The sequence below is a fragment of the Cornus florida genome, unplaced genomic scaffold (genome assembly GCF_030987335.1).
Source record: "Cornus florida cultivar Cherokee Brave unplaced genomic scaffold, ASM3098733v1 CherokeeBrave_3.0.0_Hap2_Chr11, whole genome shotgun sequence".
Taxonomy (NCBI): Eukaryota; Viridiplantae; Streptophyta; class Magnoliopsida; order Cornales; family Cornaceae; genus Cornus; species Cornus florida.
Genome location: NW_026775581.1, coordinates 135,685,375 through 135,704,840, shown reverse-complemented (window position 1 = coordinate 135,704,840; position 19,466 = coordinate 135,685,375). Strand labels below are relative to the sequence as shown.

Sequence of the window (19,466 nt, the reverse complement as noted above, 5' to 3'; positions counted from 1 at the left end):
ACTCATGGGTCCAATTCCTTCTACTTTAGGTCATTTAACGGATTTGGTATCTCTCTCCCTTGTTGCCAATGCAATCAATGGTTCCATACCTCCAGAAATAGGGAAGGTGAAGAATTTGATTGATTTGGATTTAGTAATAACGCAATCACAGGCCCAATCCCTTCGGAAGTAGGGAATTTGAGGAATCTGGTCAATTTAAGACTCCATTATAACAAAATCAAAGGTCCAATCCCATCAAGTTTGGGCCAGTTGTCCAAATTGACGTACTTGGACCTTGCTTCAAATCAACTCAATGGTTGCTTACCTCATGAAATGGGAAATATGAAAGGCTTGACTGCACTGGACCTTTCCTATAACAACATAAAGGGTACCCTACCTCAAGACTTAACTAAATTAACTGAACTCACATATCTGAACCTTTACTCAAACCAACTCATTGGCTCGTTACCACTTGAAATGGGAGCACTCTCCAAACTCTGGTTTTTAGGCCTCTCCAGAAACAATCTGACCGGACCCATACCAACTGATATTGAGAATTTGTCTAATTTGGAAGATTTGCGTTTGAACCACAACTATTTGAACGCCACCATTCCACCTCAAATAGCTGATTTTCCTTTGCTAGCATATATTGACCTTAGTTATAATTTAATTAATGGAGAGATACCTTTCAAACTTGGGGACAATACCAACTTAACATACTTGGTTCTCTCGCACAATAAACTCTCTGGTACCATTCCTCATTCTCTTCTATCCATAGATTCCATTGACTTGTCTTACAATGCTTTTGGAGGGTCGAGTCACACAGGATTTTCAGCTCAAATTAACTTGTTCGGAGTTGTTTCTTGGCAACAAAGGTTTGTGTAGTGACGACACCAGATTTTTGTCTTGCCTTCCACCTCCCACAACAAGCTGCTCCACAAATAAAAGAAGAAACCAATTTGTGCACTATGTCACAATTTTTCTTCCTGTCACATTTTTCCTCACCTCAGTTTTAGGACTATTAATGTACTACTATTCTCGATTTAAGATGAAGAAAAGCCAGCGTCAACCAAGGGTGGTAACCAAGCATGGAGATATATTCTCAATATGGAATTTTGATGGGAAAATTGCATATGAAGACATCATCGAAGCAACAGAGGACTTCGACATCAGATACTGCATTGGGACCGGGGGTTATGGGAGTGTTTATAGAGCACAAATGCCTAGTGGGACAGTAGTTGTCTTGAAGAAATTTCATCGGTTGGAAGGCGAAGAGCCAGCTTACGATAAAAGTTTTATGAACGAGGCACGCGTTTTATAAGAAATAAGGCATCGAAATATTGTGAAGCTCTATGGGTTCTGTCTATACAAGCGATGTATGTTTTTGATTTACGAGTACATGGAGAAGGGAAGCCTTTTCTTGGTGTTGAGAAGTGAGACTGAAGCTGCGGAGTTGGATTGGATTGAGAGGGTGAATGTGGTTAAAGGGATTGCCCATGCTTTGTCTTACATGCATTGCAGTCCACCCATTCTTCACCGGGACATATCAAGTAACAACATTCTTTTAAATTCTAAATTAGACGCTATTGTGTCTGACTTTGGCACTGCTAGATTGTTGGACCCTGATTCGTCCAATCAAACCGTGATGGTGGGCACATATGGATATATTGCTCCAGGTGCGTCAATGCGCCTTACTTTTAATTGTATCTACCCTTCTTCGTGTGGGAGTGGTGTCATCAGTCATGGCATGATTAGTGAAATAAATTAGTTTTATGTTCTATAAAAATATCATGCTTCTGGATATATAGCAATTTCTATTAGTTAAGACTTTTTCTCATATATTTCAGCCTGACTCCTTGGGGTTTAATTAGTAATGTCTCTTGAGTAACTTTTGAGGTGAGCATTCTAATTTAGAATCACATCCCAGAACTCTGTGAAATATTTTCTAACAATTGAGTAACTATCTTTATTGTTTATGTAGAAGTTGCCAACACGTAAATGAAAAATGTGATGTTTATAGCTACACTTTACTTTTAATCGCAGATACGCTTCTCCGTGTGGAAGGGAATGTGTCATGCTTGATTAGTGAAATAAAATAATTTTATGGTCTACAAAAATATCATTCTTCTATACAGCAGTTTCTATTAGGTATGACATTTTCTAACATTTCCGGGTAGACGCATGTTTCTATTGACAACTTTAACCAAAAAAAAAAAATGTTTCTATTGACAAAACATTGCAAGGTAATTTTTTTTTTTTTTGGCCAGCAAATGTGAGCTTCATGGCTCTATTACAATTTTGTTGATCATGTTATTGGCGCTAATTCTTTCCAGTCTGCCCAGAATCAACCTATAAGTTTAGAAAATAATTCGGATTTCACCATCTGTTGAGAAGAAAACAAAAATTTACATGTATTTACTTACTAAAAAATTCACTATTCTATTCATCTTTATACCGAGTAATTAAATATATTGACTCTTAACTTATCAAAAAAATATATAATATTTTAGTAGAAGTTATTATATGATTTCAGGATCAATGACCAATGGTCCCGATCAATCATTAATCAACACGTAAAAATAAAAAATAAAAAAAAAAACAAATAAAGTTGCCACTAAACCCGACACATTTCCAAATTCCAATTGAAATCAAGAGTTGGACTAATTTGCAATGTTTAAAATTGAGTCACAACTCCTTAACTTGGCAGCATTCCGCCTCAGATAGCTAACCTTCCTTGGCTATGACTTATTGACCTGAGTCTTAATCTAATTAGTGGAGATCTCTCTTACAATAACTTATTTGTCATTGCACATTTTCTTTAATTGTATCTACGATTATTATTTTTTATTATTATTATTATTATTTTTTTCTATAGGTAAAACAATTTATTCACACATATCGCCTCCAAAGGCTTGAATCTATAATTTCTCTTCGAGAAGTATGGGTCTGATTGTATCCATGATTTCTCTTCGAGAAGTATGGGTTGAAAATGAACGACGTTAAAACTTGATTAGTATAATAATTCAAGTTGTTCTACAAAACATACTTAATAAATGCGAATTATATGTGTATAATATACGTACACATCTATAACATTAAAAAAAAAAAAAAAAAAAAAAAATTGTTTTTCTTACAAGTTTTGAACATAAATTTTGTTTTTCTTACAAGTTTAGAACATAACAAAAAAGACTCATATTTTTAGTTAAATTTTATAATATTTGTATTAAACATTTTACTTATTAATACATTATCAAAATACTTTATGTAAATTCTTTACAAAATTATATTGCTTTAATTTTTTTAAAAATAAATTTTATAATAACATAAGTAGGGGTACAACACTTTTCCACTAGGCAACCGTTACTTGGGGATTTTTTTTCCAATTAATCCTTGTTATTTTAACGATATATATATATATATATATATATATATATAATTGCTCTCTTATAGGATCCAACCAACTTGTCAACCTAAAATTATTGTCTTAAAAGATATATATATATATATATTTAATCCTTGTTATTTTAACGAGATATATATATATATATATAATTGCTCTCTTATAGGATCCAACCAACTTGTCAACCTAAAATTATTATCTTAAAACCTAAAAACGAAAATAGTTGACAAGTTGGTTGGATCCTATGAGAGAGCAATTTGTGCACTTTTTAGGATAAAACAATGGTTTAGATTTTAGAGTGTAATATATACAAAACACATTATTTCTATTCTTTATTGAAAATGATATGATTGACAATTAGTGGTCAGTGTTTTTAATCACTTTAGTCCCGGTGACAATGGCCAGAAGAAGTTAGATGAAACAAGTCGATAGGCTAGATGAAACAAGTATGGAAGAGACGGTGGTTCGACCTCTTTACACTCAATTATCAACCTCCGCTACCGACTGCGACAATGAATTCCCGCTACGGACTTCGACGACAATAGATCTTTTTTCACCTGAAATAAGATCAACCACGTCTTACACCCACCACATGTTTGATAAAATGTCTCACTATATATATATATATATATATATATATATATATATAGCTGTACTGGACTCCTTTTGAGTAGAAAGGATAGATATGGACACTTCACCCTTAGTATGATGAGGCCTGCAGCAAAACTATTGCATATGTTCACCGTGACATATCAAGCAACAACATCCTTTTGAATTCAAAACTACATGCTTGTGTCTCTGACTTTGGCACTGCTAGATTACTGGATCCTGATTCGTCCAATCAAACCTCGATGGTATGCACTTAAGGATATGGTTCTCCAGGTATATGTATATTACAGCTTCCTGAACTTCCATCTGTAATGCCAATTGAATAGTTTTATAGCTTGATTAGTGATGTGCTACAAAAAATCATGTCAATTGACAACAGTCTCTAAGAATTTTCTTTCCTAATATCTTAACACTTCATGGTACATTTAGTACTTCTCTCTTTTCATATGAGCTCGAGCTTTCTACCACTGTACTAAATTTATGGATCTTGTTTGAATTAATTCTGTCTGTCTAGTCAGAGGCTGCCTTTTAGCTTTTAATCTATCCTTACAACATTACAAGGAAAAACAATTAAAAGTATCTGTAAATGCTTCACTATGGATGAAACAAATTGATAAATTAATTCCATAATATTTAATTTTGCAAAATTGTCATTCTTTTTTTCTTTTTCTTTTTCTTTTTTCTTACAGCAAAGGATAAGTAAAAGTTTGTTCCTCTTACATGTATATTTCTTATTCATGCATCACTTGCTTACTTTTTTTTTGGGTTGATGCAGAACTTGCCTTCACCATGGTTGTGACTCAAAAATGTGATGTTTATAGCTTCGGAGTTGTGGCACTAGAAACACTCATGGGAAGGCATCCAGGAGAACTTCTCCAATTATTGGCATCAACATCTGGTCAAAATATAATGCTAACTGATGTGTTAGACACACGCCTCCAAGCTCCAGCGTGCAGAGTGGTTGCACGGGGTGTTGCTCTAGTTGCTGCATTGGCATTTGCTTGCTTACATTCTGAACCAAACTCTTGGCCGACAATGCTACGTGTCTCTCAGGAGTGTCTTGCTAGCAGGTACTCACTAGCTAAACCTCTGCAGAAAATCTCACTGTCGCAGCTAATGAATCAGGATGCATTTTTGATCAATTAATTCAGTAATCTTTGTATTAGTTAGAATGACAGAGTTAATTTCTTGCTAGCTGGATTTCCACTAATTATTTGACTTTGTGCATTTGTATTACAGCGTCAAATAAATCAAAATGTTCGTCAGTTCAATTGATCAATTACATTTGGTGAGTGTCAATAAAAAGTATAGGTGTTAACAAACATAATGGTGAGTGTCAATAAAAAGTATGAAAAGATAGAGCATAGTTGTGAACATACATAATTTAAATGTTCTCTTAATTGAAAATGGATGATAATTTAAATATGAGGAGACTAGTATCTCCCAAGGATTGAAGACATACTCTTTTTATAAAACTTTGGCTAGTCACAGAGTTTTGTATTGGGTCTGAAAGTAATGGTAGTTTTTGCAGAGAAGGTAGAGGCTTTGTAAAAAAGGTTGAAGAAATTTGATTTACCTGAAGATAAGAATTCATATTGACACGGTGAAAATTGTCCTGATACGAATACAGTCCTAATAGAATACCATAGTCCTGCAATATATCAAAACTCCCCACCCACCTTTTTTGATGACATGTTCACGCTTGACTATTATTGAAATGTTGTCCAACCTGACTATTCGTGAGCAAACCAAATTGTAGTGATCCAAAACATATGTGAAATTTAAATGGTCAAACCTATGTGAACTTGTCCAGTAACAAAATATATGGTACCACACCTCATAGTTTTTCCAATTATATGAACTTGTTGATATTAATAAATCCTTGAACTAATTTTCTGGTGAAGTTGGGCTGCTGACTCTCCAATCTCCACACTTCACTCTCTAAAGATCTTAACCTCTCCCAAGATTTCTAAGTGGAACCATCCAAAAAAGAACTTGGGAATTGTTGATGAGTTGTAGCACTTGGTAATGAGTATTAATTTATAGAGCTGAAGTTAGCATTCCAATAGACATTATTAATATCTCTGATATTCTATGCTATATGAACCATGCTTATAACTTCATCAATGAATTGACAACTAGTTAGACTAGAAAATTTGGTTGCAGCTAGAATACGTGAACCACTCTCACAATAATCTCTCCAGCACCATTCTAGCCAGAAATTTTACACAAAGTCATTTTGGGTTTTTCCCTCCATCTCATCTTATTGTGTTCAAGAAGTGTTTCTCATCAAGTAGCTTTCTAGACTGGTTCACATCCTTTTAATTAGCATGAAGTGTAGATAAAAGAACCATACTGACAGGACTCGCGTAGCTTTAGTTGACAAAAAAGAGAAGCTTCAGTAAAAAAAAAATGTTATGTATATATGTATATATATTAATATTAATATTTGATAAAAAGGCAACAGGATAGAAACCAAATTACTAGTGGATTTCACAATGTCATTACTAGTGATACATTAAAAATACAAGATATTGATTTCAGGTGTCCAAATCAGGGCCAAACTCCTTTATAGACTCTTTTAAGTATGATAAGCCTTGCAACCAAATTTGCTGCATGCAATTGAATCTATTAGGGTTCATTTCACCGACACCCCCCTCAGGTTTGGCCAAATATCACATTGTAACAACTTTCGAAAATTACTATCACTCACATTACAAACGTTTGGTCCGTTTTTCACTCACACCCCAAGCGTCACTTTTCAACGGTGTCAAAGCCCTTTTTGCATGTAAAATGACATTGCTACCCTTTTGACTTTATGTTGACTTAAAAAAAAAGGTTGAAATGACTTGAATACCCTTTGACCTAAAAATTTAAAATTGTTCTTTATATATATATCATTTGCTAGCAGAATGCATCAAGACTTGGAACAGAGTTCATTAACAAGCCTAAAGAAACACCTATTGATAAGGTATAATTGGCCAACTATACCATAATTATATAGAAAAACTGTTTCCACAGTGACTTCTAACACACTGGCCGCGTTGTGGTGCCAAATGAGTGGCTGCTTAATAGTCTTCCTGTAAAATGAGTAGAATCTGAATATTTAGAAATCCTTTAAGCAAATTTGGTCCAAACACAAAGCTGGCAAGCAAATATCATCAATTTTTGTTCTATCATTAGTTGCAATACAGTTTTTTGAGTAATATGAGTAAACTCATTAATTGTTCATCTTTCCCAAATTCTAATTTTGTTCTGCACTAGGCTTTTACAAACCTTGTTTCAGATTCAATTTATCAAATTTAAAGATCCATGTCTGTATTGATTTTGCAGTTCTAGATTATTGCCATCAATTCACTGCACTTGAACCCAAGTTCTCATGTTTCTTCTCCTTGTTCTTACTAGTTTCTCTTGTTGTCCGAAGTCAAAAAAAATAAAAAATAAAAACATGTGGACAAACTTTCCTGTGTTTTACTTTTTGTTGAATATATGAAGTAGTAAGCCTTGTATTTGCATTGTTTGGTTGTTATTAAATGTGTCCTGAGAGACATTTTGCAGAAACATACAGGTCTTATTATTGTTCCTTATTCATCATTGTTGTTTCTTACTTATCTTGATCTGTATAAATAATTTCTACAAGGGTTTTCGTAATTATGATTTGTTTTGTAAGTCCCAATTGATCAAGGCTTCCACACAATGACTAATTCAGTGCACCAGAGACTCGTGTCAGTAATGATTACTTCTCTTTTTGTTTCTGATCTTGAACTCAAAAGTAACATGAACAAGTTACAACAGAAGCTATTTCACAAAAAAGAAAAAAAACTTAAATTGTTCTCACGACAGCAAACTAATAGACTCTGGGATTGCTCAACTGTTGTTGCCTTGCCAGTAATTGGCTTGAGGAAGTATTGGCTTCAATTCTATTTTCACCTCAGAAACCACCCTAGCTTTTTGAAGTTGCTGTTTCTTGCCTTAATTAACCCCAAAATTAAGGATATCATTAAATATATGCATCTAGCAAAACATGGATTTCCTTGGAGCTCTTCCTAAGGATGAAACCAATCAATTGACATTTCCTGGACCTGCTCTAACTGAAGAATTCTGCAGGATTTGCAAACGATGGCCTTGGTATTGCGACTCCAGCTTTTCCCGCAGCCACCATAAAGGTCGCTGCTATGCTCCGATCACCAGGTCCCCTCACAGTGACCTGGTTCCTCATCACCAGAGACCACTTTGGTCGCCTTTTCTCTCTCGACACCAGAACTTTGATAGCAGCGACCTCCATGGTCGCTGCTTCTTCTCATACACATGATCTGGCTCTATTCTTCTCGGTGCTGGCAGCGACTAGAAGATCGCTACCCTTTCTCCTTGTACCAGGTTGGTTTGATCTCCATGGATGGCGACCTGGTCGCCATCCTTTATCTGCAGAATGGGTCGCCAATAATGATGACCCACAGTAAGATCATTGCGATACAAGTCGCTGCTAGAAAACCCACAACCATGTGGTAGCGTATGCCGGCAGCTACTCCTGTGACCGCTGCGGCACCGCCGGTAGTCACGAGGAGAATAGTAAAAACGAGTTCACCGGTGGGTTGTCGGACAAGATGGGGCAAGGGTGAACGTGGATATAGATAGATAAAATTAGAGGGGGTGGTGGTGGTTCATCTTTGATGCATGTAAATAGTATATGTATATGTAACAAAGGAGAGTGAAATTAAACTAATCTATTAATTTCACATCATGGCATCCTCCAATTCCATTTCTCTAGGGCTAGAAGTAATATGTTCTAACTTCGAGGTATCCCAACTTGTTTTCTTCTCCAGGTACGGCTTGATTTCGGGGACGAAATTTTTACTAGTTGGGTAGGTTGTGAGGTCCTAGATTACCCTTAATATTATATGCTTATGTGCATAGGAATACGTGTCACGTGGGTCTCGGGATTCATTTTGATCATTTCTTCGAGTTTAGAACTCTCATAAATGTGTTTTAGACATTTTTACTCATTTTGAATTTTCGGGCCCGGGAGCTCCCATGTGGAGCCGTGTTTTCTTGCTCGCGAATTTTTTCGACTTTATTTTCACTGTCTTGTTTTTATATTAGTGCATTTATTTTTCATATGTGGCTAAGTGTGCATGCATATGTAAGTGTATGAGAAATAAGGGCATGGGGGTAATATTAAGGGTTATAGTGCTTGTTTGGCCGTAACAAATGGTATTAGAGCTTGACAAAGCCGAAAGTGTGCCGACGAAAACGTCAGGCCAAGGGGGTGGAAGGCGGGAACAGACATGTGAGAGGCAAGGCTCTGGTGCGAGTTATGTGTGCTCATATATATGTGGACTTGTTGACATAAATATTTCCTTGAAGCCTTAGAACCGATTTTTGGGCAAGTTAATTGGTGAAGTTGGACTGACTCTCCATGATTTGTTGTACAGTGATTTAGGTTTTTTCCTCCATCTCATCTAATGTGTTCAATGTATAGGTTCTCAATTAGCTTTTTTCTCGACTGTTTGAAAACAAAGAGCATGATCAGGATGATTTTCAGAGCCGACAATTTTCTAACGGAGTCCCTTTCTATAGCAGACTTGTTACTCCTTATGACTTTTCCAAAGCGTTGAGTGTGGGTCGAAGGACAGACACTTTAATAATGCATCAATCGGCTGTCTAGTATGCCGTGGAGAAAACTTCATCACAACCAATTTAGTCATCATATTGCTTTGGATTTTTTTCATTCTACCTTTTACATGACAGAGGGTCACAAAATTTAAATTTAAATTTATTGCTCAGTTTGGCATAATCCTTTTGAATTCTTGATATATATTTACTGTATGTGTTTGAACCTACTATTGGACTTGATTCACATCCACAGAGATTTTTAAACCTAATTTCAGTAAAATTCCTCTCATAGAAGAACTCTAACAAGCCCAATAAAAACAGAAATTGAAGACAATATCCAAATAATAATATCCTCCTTCGACTGCTATTTTTCATTTATATAGCCAAGTGGCCATGCCCAAAATCGCAGCTTCTAACTAATGTAAAATGTAATGGCCTTTTTTATTCAGTTTTTTGTTTGTAACTAGATATTAGTCTGAAAGTTTTCATTTAATTGACACTTGTGTAGGAACAGATATACGAAAACACAATTAAGGGAAGAACCCAATTTCATAAAATATTTTGGTTTTTTGATATTTTTGTTGGTTTCTAGAGTTCGTAAATATTATTGCCGGACAAATTGAACCAACACTCTGAACTTCCTGATCGATCCGAAAATGCTCTCTTTTGTTTTTCAACTAAATGTGAATTCGATCATATAGCTTTTCCAACTAAAATAAGTTTATTTCTTTGATTATTATTAATATCATTTTTTGATGGTAAATAAACATATTTTATAGTAAAGAAACAAAAGGCCATCGGGAACCAATGAGGCAACAAAATAAATTAGAGTCACAGCATAGAAGGGACCATTAGACCAACTTAGTAGTACTCTACTCTTAGATTCACTGGTTCGACTTTGGATGATGGATCAACTTATCACTTTTTCTATGAAATATGGACCTGTAAAATTGTACAAAATTATTAAAAAGGATTACATATACATATACTACATGGAATAGCCTGGTTAGAAAGAATAACATAATTTATTTAGGGAAAAAAAAAGGAAAGAAAGAAAAAACCACAAAATTTGGATGATTTCCAACTGAGATAGAAATTTCTCAAGTGTTGTTACTTACCACCCAAAATAAATGTATCCTTTTTGAGATTGGGTTAACTGGCAAATCGAATATAATTTAAAATACATAGAATTATGGAATTGAATATAGGTCTTGCCGTATTTGGATCAGATTGGACTTGATCCAAGTGATTTGTTTTTTACAGGAATGATTTTCTATTGGAGTCCCTTTCTATAGACTTGTCAGGTACTCCCTCCTTCTATGTTTTTCAAGGTGATGCTTATGGGTCGGCCACAAAGGAGACATACTTTGTGGCCCATAAGCATCAATCAGTTTGAGTTGACGAAAACACCTGGTCTAGTATGCCGTGGAGAAAACTTCTATTACCTCTGTCCCAAAATAAATCGTCTCGTTTGAAAAATTGTGACTCACAATTAACTATTTAGTCATCATATGACTTTGAATGAACTCATTTTTACCTTCTTGCTCATTTTGACTTATACTCAGTTAAACCATTGGCCTTGATTCATATCCATTGAGATTTTTAGAACCTAATTTCAGTAAAATTCTTGTTTCTCTCGAGTAGAACTCTAAGAAGCAGCCCAATACAAAAAGATATTCAATACAATATCCATCACCCTCAAATAATAATCATAATGGTCGAGTTAATAAACGCCAACAAGCTCATGAGCAACCGCATGCCCAAAATCTCAGCTCCTAACTAAAGCAAAATGTAATGGCCTATTTGATTCAGCTTTTTGTTTGTGACCTTGAAATTAGTTTGAAAATTCATTTAATTGACACTTGTGCAGAAACCGATATATGAAAACACAATTCAGAGATAAATTCAACCAGTCGATCTAAAATAAGTCGTGATATAATTACAGATTGACTGGTTGAACGTTAAATACTTTCTAAAAGCTTGACCACTGGTATTATCACACAATACACACGAAGTTTAGTAGGAAACTTGGCAGAAATTAGTGGAGAGGATGCCAAAAGTCTCTGGCTCGACTCCCTTTGCCTGTGTGAGGGCCGAATTACAAGTCTTCTGTAATAAGCAGTATATATTCTATAGCAACCAAAAATCCATTGTGAAAACAAACATGGCATCCTTCAAATATTATACAGTTGTAGTAGTAGCAGTATGGATAGCAGCAGCTAATATTATCTTAATGGCAACATCTTCTATTATATCACCATCACCATCACCATCACCATCATCGTCATCACCAGAGGCAGAGGCTCTTCTCCGCACTGGTTGGTGGGGGTACAGTACTGTTCCAGTTGACACTTCTGCAAGTCATTGTGAGTGGAAAGGCATAGCTTGCAATGAGCTTGGAAATGTCATTGGGATTGACCTTTCTTATTCCTACTATGAATTAGAGGGGCACCAGCTGGAGACATTGAACATGTCTTCCTTTCCAAACTTAGTAAGTCTCAATCTCAGCGGCTGTGGGCTCAATGGAAACATCCCGTATGAAATCGGAAGGTTGTCCAAACTCAATTACCTTCGACTTTCTAGAAATAATCTTACAGGTGTGTTGCCTCTTTCCCTGGCTAACCTCACCCAACTACTCGAGCTTGACATTTCTTTCAATAATGTCAGTGGCTCTATCCCCGCAGAAATTGGAAGGATGTGGAAACTTACATCTCTTCAACTTTCTAACAATTATCTTATAGGTTCGCTACCTCTTTCCTTGGCTAACCTCACCCAACTACTCGAGCTTGACATTTCTTCCAATCATGTCAGCGGCTCCATCCCCCCAGAAATAGGGAAACTTGAAACTCTGACATCTTTGTTCCTTTCTTCAAATCATTTGAATGGCTCCATCCCCCCAGAAATAGGGAAACTTGAAACTCTGACATCTTTGTTCCTTTCTTCAAATCATTTGAATGGCTCTTTCCCCACAGAAATTGGACGGTTGTCAAACCTCAATTACCTTGACGTTTGTTCCAATTATGTCAGCGGTTCCATTCCCCCAGTTATTGGAGAATTGACAAATTTAGTTCACTTGGACCTTTCCCAAAATTTGTTAAGTGGAACCATCCCAAAAGAACTGGTGAATTGCCAACGGTTAGAGTACTTGGGAGTGGGTGATAATTTATTGAGGGGAAGGATTCCGGTAGAGATTAGTCATCTTTCTATGCTGCACTATCTGAACCTCAGTCATAATTTCATCAGTGGAAAGATATCTATTCTAGCAAAAACTTCTGCGGAGTTAAATTACTTGGATGTCTCTCACAATAATTTTTCAGGCACTATTCCCAGTTCATTTAACTTTTCTTATTCGAGGCCAACCATTGACTTGTCATACAATGATTTTGAGGGAGAAATCCCACAAGGTTTTCAACTACGATCCAACCCATTGGAATTATGGGGAAATAAAGGCTTATGTGGTTTTGTCCAAGGTTTCCCTCCTTGTAACACAGTCGAGTCACCCGGGACCTTCATTTTGATTGTCGTCATTATTTTCCTTGCCTACTTATTCCTTGGAGCTATTTTCTTCTGCTGTAATAAGTTTAGAAGAGATACTCAATCAGAAGAAAGGGCAATAAAGAACGGAAATATGTTCTCAGTGTGGAATTATGATGGAAGAATTGTATACGAAGACATAATTGAAGCAACAAATGACTTTGATATTAGATACTGCATTGGAACAGGTGGTTATGGCAGTGTTTACAAGGCGGAGCTGCCTTGTGGTAAAGTAGTTGCATTGAAGAAACTTCACAGGTTAGAAGCTGAGGAGCCAGCCTTCGACAAGAGCTTTAAGAATGAGGTGCAAATGTTAACATATATAAGGCATCGGAACATCGTCAAGCTTTACGGATTTTGTTTGCACAATCGTTGCATGTTCCTGATTTACGAGTACATGGAAAGAGGAAGCTTATTTTGTGCCCTAAGATATGATATTGAAGCTGTGGAATTGAATTGGACAAAGAGAGTGAACACCATTAAAGGCATTGCACATGCTTTGTCTTACATGCATCATGATTGCAATCCACCAATTGTTCACCGCGACATATCAAGCAACAATATCCTGTTGAACTCGGAATTGGACGCGTTTGTTTCTGATTTTGGCACAGCTAGAAGGTTGTATCCTGATTCATCAAATCAATCTGCACTTGCAGGCACTTATGGATATATTGCCCCAGGTGAACAATTCTTCGATCCGTTCCTCTGCGAAAAAAAAAAAAAAATTTGATTTAATTAGTAACATCTCAAGTAGCTTTTGAGGTGAGTTTTCTAATTTGGAATAAAATCTCAAGTAGCTTCTAACAATTGAATAACCATCTTCTTGTTTGTGTAGAACTTGCCTACACTATGGTGGTGAATGAAAAGTGCGATGTATATAGTTTTGGAGTTGTGGCACTAGAAACACTCATGGGAAGGCATCCAGGAGAATTTCTCCAATCATTGGCATCAGCATCTACTCAAAATATGATGTTAAATGATGTGTTAGATGCACGCCTCCCACCTCCATCGCGCGGAGTGGTTGCACAGGATGTTGTTCTAGTTGCTACATTGGCATTTGCTTGTTTACATTCTGAACCAAAATACCGACCAACAATGTCACGCGTTTCTCAAGAGTTTCTTATTTTCAAGTACTCACTAGCTAAACCTCTACCGAAAGTTTCATTGTCGCAGCTGATGAATCAAGATATGCATTTGATCAATTAATCCAGTAATCATTGTATTAGTCAATAAAGAATGATAGGTTAATCTCTTCCTTCTTGTAATTCCACTAGTTATTTGACTATATGCATTTGTATGATAGTGTCTAATAAATCAAGATTTTCATGTTTTCAATTGATCCATTAAATTTGGCAGAGTAGCAGTAAAAAGTATGAAATGATAGAGCGTAGGTTTGTGATAAACATACAAATTAAATGCTTCCTTGTTTCCCCAGGGAGTGAAGACATATGTTTTATAAAACTTTGATGCTAGTAATGGTGGCATTTACAGATTACAGAGCAGGGAAGCTTAGGGGCTGCGTAAAAGGTAGAAATTTGATTCACCTGAAGGCTAGAAGTCAGACTGACATGGTGGAAATTTGCAATAATACAAATTCCGTCTAAATAGATTACCTTGTGCCATTTTAATCCTTGGATTTAGGGGTGACAATTGGGTGGGTTTGGACGGGTTATGAGCAGATCATGAATAGGCTAGTTAATAGTGGGTCAATAACCTATTATCAACCTATTTATGATGGGTAAAAAAAATGTTGGGTGTTAAAAGGACTAGTTAACACATACGCAACCCAATTATCCAAATATACTTAGAAATTATTTTAATTGTTGAATTCCACAAGAAATTATAAAAATTATTTTTATATTAAATTTATTAATTTTTGGGTCTCACTTGTTACATTTTTTTTCCTTTTATTTATTTGGAAAAAAGTTACTATACAACTTACTTTGAGAGTTATCATCGCCAATAAATAAATAAACAAGGAAAAGAGAGAGAGAAACGGGGGAGGAGGGATAAAAAAAAGAGAGAAGAGAGAATAGGAGGAGAGATAAAAACATAAAATATTAATATTAATAATATTGGAACACCTACACTTCTAGTAATATTATTACTCTTATAATTGTTGAGTAACAGGAAAAAAAAAAAAAGAAAAAAGTTTTTACATTAATTTTTTAATTTCAAGTGTTACAATTTTTATTATATTTGTATGATAGAAAAATGAGAGAAAACAAAGGAGAGAGAAGAAAGAGAAGAAAATATAGGATTTTGTTGAAGCCGGTACCCACTCTTAGTCCACTATTGATCTTTGAATTGAGTGAGTACTCATTTGTTACCCATTATGAACCTATTTACTTAAATTTTGGTACCCAAATAATTTAATTTTCGTGAGTTTGAGCTTAAATTATCAATGAGATGTTGACAAAATAATTTAGGTGAGTGGTTCCAATCTGATATTTGTTGAAGCATCAAAATGGGTTGAGTTTGTGGAAATGACCAGCTTCTTCATGACTTGATAATAATCATGAATAGCGTTGGCGGCAATTAGTGCAGAGGAAGACCCAAGTATATTTTTGGGCTGACTCCATGGTCCTGTGTCAAGAGTCAAGACCAATAATCACGGGATGGTCAAAAATCAACCCGTGCATGACGGTGGCCACGCATTACGGGTCATCTATACCTTGCTCTATATCCATTTAAATTTTGACAAACAGTAATCAGTATCTTCAATGGAGTGAAGAGATATTTCATTTTACAAAAATTGTGATTGCTGCTTAGAGTTCTGCCTTGGGCTGGCAATAACTGTAGTATTTACAGACCGCTAGGTTTTATGCCATGTAAGAAGTTGAAGAAATTTGATTTTGTTTACCTAGTAAAAAAAAAAAAAAAAAGCAAACCGAATTGCAGTGTTCAAATGATCTAACAAATGTGAAATTTAAAAGGAATATGTGAACCACAATCTTTATACAGTATAGCTTAGGCCATTAATGACCGTAGCGTTTTGAAGGAGGGTCCACAAATTATTTTAAAGCTTAATTTGTTTTTTTATTTTTATTTTCTAAAATATTATTTTATTTTATAATTAATTCCAATATATTTTAAATTGCATCCGATCACATTCTTCTAAGAAAAATAATTACAAAACTTTTCCGCCATGTTTCAAATGTGTTCATACAGTATCCTAATTGTCCAACTAAAAAATTAAAATATTCAATTCTATGACACTTCTAGCAATATTGAACCCGGGGGCTATGTCTCTTGGGGAGAAATACTTTATTGCTCTGATTACTTGATTAAATATTGACACGTAGTAATTGGACCTACTAAAGTAAAGTATTTTAACTTATATGAGAAGATATAATTGGTTAATGTGCAGGGAAGTCTCTTTCTTGGGACACTTCTTTGATGAGCTATGCACTTTCCCATGGAACATTAAAGCTTCAATTGGTCTTTCTATCCCATGTATCCACAACACGTGTATTCAAGTGTTTGGCATCACTACAATATGTCAACTGTTCACGAATAGTTAAATCTCAGCTCGTTAGAATCTCTATTCGAGCACGATCATTAAGTAAACGAGTTAAACTTTAAATTCATTTTTTAAACTCGTTTAATAAAAAAGTCGAACTTGAACAACAGTAAGCTCAACTTGTTAAGCTCATAAACAAACTTGTTTATTTAAAAAGTCATAATAGTTTAAATTCTTATATGTGTAACCCTAAATCAAATAATCAAATAATGCTATTTTAGCCCAAGCTCACAAATCTTTAACAGGCCCAATTACCACATTTACATTTAAAAGTCCATTAAAAAATAAAACCCATTACCGCAATAGCCCATAGCCCAACACTAAATTTTATCTGAGTCGTTAGATTGTTTGTGTCAGATCATTTACATAATTATTTCATAACAAAACCCTAAACCAGCCGCACAACCACGGTACCTTTCCAATCAGCGATCTGGTCACAACAGCAATATCAGCTCTTGGCATCCCCTTTCAATGGCGATCCCAACACCACAATATCAAGGTTAGATCTCCCCAACTCTTGTGGCATTTAACTTGTGGATGAAAATTTTCTTCCTCAATTGATGTCCCAAAGTTAAGAGTTAATTGAATGAGACGGTTGGAGTTTGAATAATGGATCAATCTCTGAATAGTTTAATAACGAGTTCATTGGCCACGAAGGGACGAAGCCAAAAGTCTCTGGTTTGACTCCCTTTGCCTAGTGTCCGTGTGGATTTAATTACAAGTCTCCTCAGCTTTCATCCTACCCTGTATCTATATATAATTTATATATATATATATATATATATATATATTCTACGTACAGCAACCAAATGCATCCATCCATTTATCCATTCTGCAAATAAACATGGCGTTCTTCCATTTATCCACTCTGCAAATAAAGATGGCGGTCTTCAAATATTGTGCAGTAGTATGGATAGTCCTTAATATTATCTCAATAGCATCATATATTATATTAAAGCCATCATTAGTCATGAGTTTGCCTGTCATCATCATTTCCCTTGCCTTCTTAATCATTGGAACTATTTTCTTCTGCCATAACAAGGTTAGAAAAGATACTGATCAATCTGAAGAAAGGGCAACAAATAACGGAGATATATTCTCAGTGTGGAATTATGATGGACGCATTGTGTATGAAGATATGATCAAAGCGACAGATGACTTCGATATAAGATATTGCATTGGAACAGGTGGGTATGGCAGTGTTTATAAGGCAGAGCTGCCAAATGGCAAAGTAGTTGCGTTGAAGAAACTACATCGGTTAGAAGCTGAGGAACCAGCTTTCGACAAGAGCTTCAAGAATGAGGTGAAAATGTTAACACGTATAAGGCATCGGAGCATTGTCAAGCTTTACGGATTTTGTTTGCACAAGCGTTGCATGTTCCTAATTTATGAGTACATGGAAAGAGGAAGCTTGTTCTGTACCCTAAGATACGATGATGAAGCTGTAGAATTGGATTGGAGTAGGAGGGTGAACACCATTAAAGACATTGCACATGCTTTGTCTTACATGCATCATGATTGCAATCCACCAATTATTCACCGTGACTTATCAAGTAACAATGTTTTGTTGAATTCGGAATTCGAGGCCTTTGTATCTGATTTTGGCACTGCTAGACGGTTGTATCCTGATTCATCAAACCAAAGTATACTTGCAGGCACTTGCGGATATATTGCCCCAGGTGAACTATTTTTCATATGCAATTTCAACATTTTTTTCATCACTTGGTTTAATTAGTAATGTTTCTTGAGTAGCTTTTAAAGTGAGCATTCTTATTCGGAATCAAATCCCTAAACGCCATGAACCATTTATAACAATTGATTAGCTGATTTTATTGTTTGTGTAGAACTTGCCTATACCATGGCCGTGAATGAAAAATGCGATGTCTATAGCTTTGGGATGGTGGCACTAGAAACACTCTTGGGAAAGCATCCGGGAGAACTTCTCCGGTCATTGGCATCAACATCTAATCAAAATATAATGCTAAGTGATGTGTTAGATGCCCGCCTCCCAGCTCCAGCACATGGACTGGTTGCACAAAATGTTGTTTTGGTTGCTACATTGGCATTTGCTTGCTTACGTTCTGAACCAAAGTCTCGCCCAACAATGCTACGGGTTTCTCAAGAGTTTCTTACTTGCAAGTCTCTAGCTAAATCTCTTCCGGGAATTTCGCTGTGGCAGCTAATGAATCAAAATAAATATGTGATCAATTAATCCTTGTATTAGTCAATACCGAATATGGAATGATGGGGTTAATTTCTTGCTGGACTTTATGCATTTGTATTACAAATCAAGATGTTTATCCGTTCAATTGATCCATTATGCCAAAAATATTTGGTGACACAATAAAATGTACGAAATGATAGAGTAGGTTTGTTGTAAACATACAAATTAAATGTTTTCTTAATTGAAAAAAGATTAGTTAAATCTGAGGAGACCAATATCTCCCATGGCTAGCTAGTCAGAGTTTTGCATTGGTTATGAGCATGGTAGCTGCTTTTAGAGACTGAGTAAAAGGTTGGAATTTGATTCACCTGAAGTCGAGAAAATTGCCTCTAGGTGAAAAATATGATAATACCAATTCCGTCCAAAGAGAATCTCATAGTCCAACAATGTATCAAGTGCGCAAATTGGGATGTAAACTCAAAACGCAATTTTTTTTTTTTTCTTTTCTAATTGATGCCAATTGCGGTACAAATTTGTAGGTCAGTTTCTAAAAATGAAAGACAGATGACAGAGGAAAGAGAGCACGTTTTATTATTGTTAATTATCTTTTTCATTTTTCCTTTAAAAAAAATAAAAGATGACTC

General features: G+C 35.5%; 1 protein-coding gene across 1 annotated transcript; it reads left to right on the top strand.

Moving 5' to 3' along the window:
- Nucleotides 1-3,571: 3,571 nt before the first annotated feature.
- On the top strand, nt 3,572-19,059 carry LOC132282211 (MDIS1-interacting receptor like kinase 2-like). The gene is made up of 6 exons (XM_059783821.1): nt 3,572-4,261; nt 4,764-5,058; nt 8,096-13,815; nt 13,971-14,338; nt 17,419-18,337; nt 18,503-19,059. The coding sequence occupies exons 3-6, from the start codon at nt 11,652-11,654 to the stop codon at nt 18,868-18,870; spliced, it is 3,819 nt and encodes a 1,272-aa protein (XP_059639804.1). The 5' UTR covers nt 3,572-4,261; nt 4,764-5,058; nt 8,096-11,651; the 3' UTR covers nt 18,871-19,059.
- The last annotated feature ends 407 nt before the right edge of the window (nt 19,060-19,466 follow it).